This window comes from Camelina sativa, chromosome 17 (genome assembly GCF_000633955.1).
Source record: "Camelina sativa cultivar DH55 chromosome 17, Cs, whole genome shotgun sequence".
Lineage (NCBI taxonomy): Eukaryota > Viridiplantae > Streptophyta > Magnoliopsida > Brassicales > Brassicaceae > Camelina > Camelina sativa.
In genome coordinates, this window is record NC_025701.1 from 14,157,606 (window position 1) to 14,165,625 (window position 8,020).

At 40.7% G+C, this 8,020-nt stretch overlaps 1 protein-coding gene and 1 pseudogene across 1 annotated transcript; one reads left to right on the top strand and one right to left on the bottom strand.

Moving 5' to 3' along the window:
* Positions 1,025–3,914, top strand: LOC104757157 (annotated as a pseudogene).
* On the bottom strand, positions 4,268–6,561 carry LOC104757158 (GEM-like protein 1). The gene is made up of 4 exons (XM_010479883.1): positions 6,120–6,561; positions 5,896–5,997; positions 5,230–5,501; positions 4,268–4,635 (listed from the first exon to the last, which is right to left on the bottom strand). The coding sequence occupies exons 1-4, from the start codon at positions 6,334–6,336 to the stop codon at positions 4,456–4,458; spliced, it is 771 nt and encodes a 256-aa protein (XP_010478185.1). The 5' UTR covers positions 6,337–6,561; the 3' UTR covers positions 4,268–4,455.

The window sequence follows — 8,020 nt, forward strand, 5'->3', positions numbered from 1 at the left end:
TATTATATTTATTATTTATTTATTAAAAAAAAAGGTTGGTCGTTTCAGATTTTAAAACACAACTGATTTTTATATTTTTAAAAATTATGTACATGAAATTTAATTTTTTACTTAATAGTAATTTAAAGTTTTGTGTAAAATAATATTTCATTACCGTCATCAATCATATATAATTTTTATTAAAATAAATCAAATAAACCCACACGTAGCGTGGGTTCAAAACCTAGTATAAATAATAATAAAAATTATAGTTATGGGTTTAAAATAAAAAAACGTAGCGTGGGTTTAAAATCTAGAAATAGGCATGTAGTTAATTAGATCCAAATTATAGTTAACTAGGTCCAAACAAAAAAATACAAGTGTCATAAAAATAGTAAGCAAGTGTCTATCTAGTTAGCAAAAATTGTGAAAAACCTTCTCATATTATATAAGATGCACAATATACCACTACGATATGCATTTACCATTGGACCTTCAAGGACCATGACTGCACCGCTTCTTGAAGGGTCTTCACAGCGCTTTCGTAAGTCACGAACCCCATAAACCAGAACTCGTGGTTGTCGATGGAAATCACTTGTATGTATTTCTCGGATGTGTTCACTCTGCTTGTTGATGGGTTCACTAATGCCTTCAGCTGGTTCAACGAAAGTATCACCTGATCATATGATACCATCAGTCACAGACTCTACAAAGAACGATGACATAAAATAGACTTTAAGGTTCTCAAGTAAAAACCCAAATGTCAAAATCTGTTTTGATTGATACAAATCAGCAATGCAGAGATCCTTTTGTCAACCCTTATACACTACATTTGAACCAGTCAAAACTCTCAAACCAACAACTATTCGATGGCTCTATTTTCCTCATGAAATAGCATGTCTTTTAGGCATACCAATAATGTCCTGTCCTACACGTTACCCGCATTATCAATAACTTCAACGCTTACAGCTCATCTGAATAAAATGACATGCTTAAATTATTTTATTTCGTATCCTGATTCACGTTATCCACGTTATAAGATCGTTATCGAGCAACACAACAAATGGTTATGTTTTGCCTTAAACTACAAAAAAGTCAATTCAAATCAACAAACAAAAAATGGATGAGAAAGAGATCCCAAAGAACCTGCAGAGAGAAGACGACGAAGAAACCATGAATCTTATCTCATCCCTTCCCTCAGACGTAGATTTCGAGGGTACAAAGCTGTTCAAGTACCAAGGATGTTGGTACGACAGCAAAATTCTGCCAGGAATCCTCAACTTCCATAGAGGGTTCGAGCCACAAGACACTGACATAGTCATTGCTTCGTTTCCCAAATCTGGCACTACGTGGCTTAAAGCTCTCACAGTAGCTCTCTTGGAAAGATCCAAACACTCTTCTTCTGATGATCATCCTCTTCTACTTGATAATCCTCATGGGCTAGTACCATTCCTCGAGCTCATCTTCGAAACCTCAAAACCAGATATGAGCAATATCTCGTCATCCCCAAGGCTATTCTCGACTCACGTGGCATTCCAAACACTGCGAGAGGCTCTCAAGAACTCTCCATGTAAGATTGTGTACGTGTGGAGGAACGTGAAAGACGTGTTGGTGTCTTTTTGGTACTTCAAGTGCGCAATTCTAAGGATAGAAGAAGAGGGAAGCATGTTGGAGTCACTGTTTGAATCGTTTTGCGGAGGAGTCATCAATCACGGACCATTTTGGGAACATGTATTGAGCTATTGGAAAGGAAGTTTGGAAGATCCCAAGAACGTGCTTTTCTTGAAGTATGAGGAGTTGAAAACAGATCCTAACGTGCAGCTCAAGAAACTTGCCGAGTTCTTGGGTTGTCCTTTTACGGTGGAAGAAGAAGAGAGTGGATCTGTGGAAGAGATCTTAGACCTTTGCTCATTGCGTAACTTGAAGAACTTGGAGATCAACAAGACCGGAAAGACGGCTAGAGGGTCCGCTCACAAGACCTTTTCCGTAAAGGCGAAGTTGGTGACTCGAAGAATTATCTGACTCCTGAAATGGAGAAGAGAATTGACATGATCGTCGAGGAACATTTCCAAGGTTCTGATTTGAAATTCTAAGTTATGTGTGGTTTTATTTAACCAAAGTACGTACCTTTTGTTGCTATGTATTTTATGATGTCGAATTCGGTTTCTTTCTCGAACTGAGAACAATAATGTTGAAACCAACCAAAGTGCAAAAGCATATGCGAAGCATCAATTGCAATGTTCCCTAAGAGCAAACCCAATGCACATACTCTTGGGATGTCTCTGATTTTTTAAGTAATATAAACAAAAAAAAGAAAAGTTTTAATCGTTATTTTTGAGAGACACAGGTCTCTGCGGAGATCCGTTTAGATACACAGAGACCCGACACGTGTCCGACTTTTATTGGTTTAGTTTTGTTTTATTATTATTTTTTTTAATCTTTTCTTTGTTTTCTTCTCTCCCTCGACCAAATCGAAACGAGAGAAACACAAACGATACAATACATCTCGCCTCGTCGTCTTCTTCTTCCTGCGACTGTATTCATCGAGATCGGTTGATGAATACTGTGGAGAAAGAGATCAAAACCGATCTCGCCTCGTCGTCTAAATCGATTCGACGCAAGTCTTCGATTGGGTTTGTGTTTGGGTTTCTCGATCGGGTTGTATCTCTTTACTCATTTCTATTTACACTTCTTGTAGACCATTTTAATTGCTCAAATCCACTGTTTCATGTTTCATGTTTGTGTTGTTTGGTTCTGCTCTTGTCAGTGTTGTTTAGTTCTGCTCTTGTTTGTGTTGTTGGTTCTGCTCTTGTTTGTGTTCTTTGGTTCTGTTCTTATTAAGTGTTGTTTGGTTCTGCTCTTGTTTGTGTTGTTTGGTTCTGCTCTTGTTTGTGTTGTTTGGTTCTGTTCTTATTAAGTGTTCTTTGGTTCTGTTCTTGTTTTGTTTTTCTCATGTGTGTTGCTTCTTATTAAGTGTTGTTTGGTTCTGTTGGTTCTGTTCTTGTTTTGCTGTAACCAGCTTCCGTGAGTGAATCGAGAGTTGCTTTAACAGCGTCCAGCCCTTGCTTCTCTCGCAGGTATGATGCATTCTGAAGCCAACAAACCATCGTGAGTCCTGCTTCTTTGCCTCCAGCCGAAGCACCAAACCCAGTTCAATATTGCTGGTTCCAAGGGTACGGCTGTGATTATGTCTGTGGAGTACTTCTGCTGTGAGCGTCCTAATCCTATACTTCAGGTGAGAAATCTTTATTCGGTATTGTGAACAATTACAACAACCAAAGCTCTGCATCGTTCTTGTTCTTGGTTTTGGTTTCTAGAGTTAGTGATCGGACTAATTAGACATTAGGAGATTCAATTTAATGACTGATACTTCATGTTAAAAAGATCTTGAGTGGTTCTTTTTCATGAATTTGAGATATGGGAGGATACATTATTATCATTAGAGGTATCTAAGTGCTTACTTGTGAGATTAACACATGACTCTGAGAACTACTTTGTGTCTTTGTTTGGTGGTGAATATATTGAGTTTGATTTACGATGCATTGTTTTGTGGCTCAGTTGGATTCTAGTTAATTTAGTGGCTTTGGTTTTTGTATTTCAGATCGATGCATTGTGTAACATAGTACCGAGACAGGTGAAAGCTGAAAAGGCTGTAACTTTGATAAGGGAAACTGTTGAAGACCTTATTGCCAAGTGCAAAGAAATTGTTGAAAGAGAAGGGGAAAGAATCAATGATGAGGAGTATGTAAATGATGCTGACCCAAGTATCCTTCGTTTCTTGCTCGAAAGCAGAGAAGAGGTTTTAACTTTTTTTTCCTTTTAGTTCACGAGCAAACTTGGCCATTCATTATTGCAAATTGAAGCTGATGTTCAATTGTATGACATTATAAAATATACTTTAAACATTTTTTTAATAAAAAAAGTTAGACACCCAAGGATGACTAATGGGAGGACAAAAGTTAAAAGAAAGGATGTGAAGAAATTTGTATTATCTTTAGTATTATTAAAAGATATAGACACTCAAATGAGTATGTGCATTGGGTTTGCTCTAAAAATGAGAGACTTAGACTTGGAGGCTTCATAGGTGGCACCAAACTATTAGACTCAACAAGCTTCTGCCTCAGACCGTAAAACACATCTTTATCCTTAAGTTTGAAGAAACTTCAGAGAATTTCGAATTACATTGTATATCGTGCAAGAATTTCAGAAAATAATGTGATATATATCAAGGATAATGGTGGAACTAATATGGATCCAAATGGAACAATATAAGATTCCATGGGGTTGGTTTGTTTAATTAAAAAAGTAGTCATTCATATAAAAGCAAATGAACAAAAGTAACGACTATGTTATAAGCAAACGCCAAGAGGACAAAATCTACAACACATTGAGATAGTATCAAAAGACTTAAAACACACTGTTCCATATATTAATGCACAATACCACTACGATCTGCATTTACCATTGGACGGACCTTCAAGGGCCATGTGACTGCACCGCTTCTTGAAGGGTCTTCACAGCGCTTTCGTAAGTCACAAATCCCATAAACCAGAACTCGTGGTTGTCGATGGAAATCACTTGAATGTATTTCTCGGATGTGTTCACTCTGCTTGTTGATGGGTTCACTGCCTTCAGCTGGTTCACCGGAAGTACCACCTGATCATATGATATCATCAGTCACAAACTCTACAAAGAACGATGACATAAAATAGACTTTAAGGTTCTCAAGGAAAAAACCCAAATCTCAAAATCTGTTTTGCATAGCAGAGATCCTTTTGTCAAGAAGTTTTCTGCTTGGTTGGATTGGAATTCAGCTCATGTCTGGGATTTAACAATCCTTATACACACTACATTTGAACCAGTAAAAACTCTCAAACCAACAACTATTCGATGGCTACTCTATTTTTCTCAGGAATCCTTTAAGATTTAGCATGTCTCTTAGGCATACCAATAATGTCCTAGTTGGGATACTCAACAATATCCTTAGAAGCATCATGTACTGTCCATATAGTGTAGATAAGAAAATTCGCTACTGTCTATGTAGATGAAGTATTCTAGTACATCTATATGTATATATAGATTCATTGGAAATAACTAGAGTCACTAAACCCAATACTGTCTGTATATGATAACATGAAAGTAGTTACGCTATATGAATCTTTAGTCTCAAACTGTTCTCTTAGATGTAAAAAAGACATCAAAATAGAGAGCTCCAAAGAGAAAGGAACCATCACAGGACAGCCAAAATACCTTGTAATAGCTCCACTGAGTCTGCTCGCCCTCTTTGTAGGAGAGAGGATTGTCACTGCAGAAGGCAAGCTTGTGAGTCGAAAGATACATAACTCCCATGACAGGACCAGCAGATGTAGACAAGTAGCAAGCATAGGTCTTGCGAAGCTGCTCCTCAGGAAGGCAATCAAATGTTTGCTTGAAGACCTTTTCATATCCACCTTCTGCAAGTATCTTTGTCCCCTGAGCAATGCGCGAAACAGCAGCATCGGCTACACTTGGACCTGTTTTCACTGCAGAACAGGGAAATATATAAAAACGTTATATCTCTCAGTTCAACCATATGTAAATAAATACTAATTCCTCACAAAAGCAAGCAATAAAAAAACCAAAAGAGAGAGAGAACTTATGAATGATTTCATCATTTTCAGAGAGTCTTTTTCTAATTGCACTTGGCTTGAACTCTACAGGAAGAGCATATATATGACAAGTGATGGCTGGATTTGGTGTCGGTGGTTGAACGTGAAGTGAGATTGCGGAGTTTAAACGATGAAGAAGCATAGATTGATGAACACTAACTTAATTAGAAAACATAACCAATAGAACTAACTCTCCGAGAGACAGTAATCTCAGATTGATACGCAATTCATATGATCAAAGGGGCAGAAGAAGAAGGAAGACGCTTACAGTGTTGCCAAACGTTTCCGGCGAGATCCTCGGCCTTCTTGGTAGCTTCGGCAGCCATCTTCCCCCATTTACCTAGCGTATCCTTAACCGAATCCATCGTATCTGCCAACCAAACCAAGATCAATCAATATAAAACAAATCAAACGCAGAAATAGGATTAGGATGCGACGAATCGGATAGAGAGAAGAAGAAGAAGAAGAAGAAGAAGAAGAAGAAGAACTCACTCTTGGGAACAGGGGCAGGAGAAACGTAAGGATTGGACTCCGGAGGCATGGTGGTGGCTGCGGCGGGGATGGGCTGAGAAGGAGGAGGAGGAGCGACGTCGGTAGGGTCGAGCTTAGGGTAAGGAGCGTAGTCAGAGGAGTGCGAAGGTGGAGGCGGCGTGGCGGTGGCGGGAGTAGAAGAGATCCTGCTGGTATCATGATTCTCTTGCCCACTCATGATTTTGATTTTTCTTGGCGATTCGAGTCTCGCAGCGCAGGCAAACACAAAAATAAAGAAATTATTGAATTTTAAAGGATCCTTGGGAACTTATTAAACGGGTTGGCTCTGGGAACACCATTTCTATATGGTCTGATCCTTGGGTACCAGCTCAATTCCCGAGACCAGCTGTCAGTAAGGGTCCGTTAAAGGATCCTTCTCTTCAAATAAATCATTTAATTGATAGACAAACTAATACTTGGCGTATAGATATGCTCAATGAGCATTTTGATCCACTTGATGTTGCATTGATAAGGGCTATACCATTGGGTGGTAACCAAAAGGATGATCCTTTCGGTTGGCATTTCACAAAAACAGGAAAGTACACAGTCAAATCAGGCTATCACACTGCACGTCATGGTGTGGTTCGGACTTTTGCAGCCACTGGTTCAGGCCCGGACATTACCCCTCTACTCGCTAGTGTGTGGAGGGCCCGTTGCCCACCCAAGATTCAACATTTTATGTGGCAGGTTTTATCTGGTTGTATTTCGGTTTCGGCAAATTTGGGACGACGCGGTATTGCTTGTGATTTACGGTGTGTACGATGTGGTGCGGACATGGAGACTATTAATCATGCCATCTTTGTGTGTCCTCCGGCCCGCCAGGTTTGGGCCCTAGCACATGTACCGGTGGGACCAATTTCCTTCCCGACAGAATCTGTGTATGCGAATGTAGATCATTTTTTAGGGAAACAGAACCCTGGGGCTCATGTTGCGGCTTTCCCATGGCTTATGTGGTTTATTTGGAAAGCAAGGAATGCACGTGTTTTTGACAATATTGTCGATCGGCCGGAGGATATTGTAAAGGTAGCAGAGGGAGAAGCTGCAGCGTGGCAGCAGGCTCAGGAAGAGGACGCTCCACTGCCAACTATTCCAGTAGTTTCGGGGATACCAGTTAGGGTGGCTACTGCTTCACTCCCTTCGGTTTTTTCGGGATACCAATGCTTCACTGATGGATCTTGGAAAGTAGGGGATTTGTACGCAGGTGCTGGATGGTGTTGTACCTCGGCCCAGACAGCGTTGCCGTTCTTGGGAGCAAAGAATTTCCGGCTGAGTCTATCTCCATTACATGCTGAAGTGGAAGCTTTCCTTTGGGCGATGCGCTGCATGATCGGCCATGACTTCAGAGACGTGGCTTTCTATACCGACTGCTCAGACTTGGTGAAGATGGTGTCCTCCTCTTCCGACTGGCCAGCGTTCTCGGTNTGTTTTTGACAATATTGTCGATCGGCCGGAGGATATTGTAAAGGTAGCAAAGGGAGAAGCTGCAGCGTGGCAGCAGGCTCAGGAAGAGGACGCTCCACTGCCAACTGTTCCAGTAGTTTCGGGGATACCAGTTAGGGTGGCTACTGCTTCACTCCCTTCGGTTTTTTCGGGATACCAATGCTTCACTGATGGATCTTGGAAAGCAGGGGATTTGTACGCAGGTGCTGGATGGTGTTGTACCTCGGCCCAGACAGCGTTGCCGTTCTTGGGAGCAAAGAATTTCCGGCAGAGTCTATCTCCATTACATGCTGAAGTGGAAGCGTTCCTTTGGGCGATGCGCTGCATGATCGGCCATGACTTCAGAGACGTGGCTTTCTATACCGACTGCTCAGACTTGGTGAAGATGGTGTCCTCCTCTTCCGACTGGCCAGCGTTCTCGG

What these genes read in the sequence shown, in the direction of transcription:
- LOC104757158 (XM_010479883.1), bottom strand. Translation starts at nt 6,336, where the DNA reads ATGAGTGGGCAAGAGAATCATGATACCAGCAGGATCTCTTCTACTCCC. An exon ending in TCCTGCCCCTGTTCCCAAGA is followed by an intron (nt 5,998 to 6,119) that starts GTGAGTTCTTCT and finishes TTTGGTTGGCAG; the next exon opens with ATACGATGGATTCGGTTAAG. An exon ending in CTCAGTGGAGCTATTACAAG is followed by an intron (nt 4,636 to 5,229) that starts GTATTTTGGCTG and finishes TCATATGATCAG; the next exon opens with GTGGTACTTCCGGTGAACCA.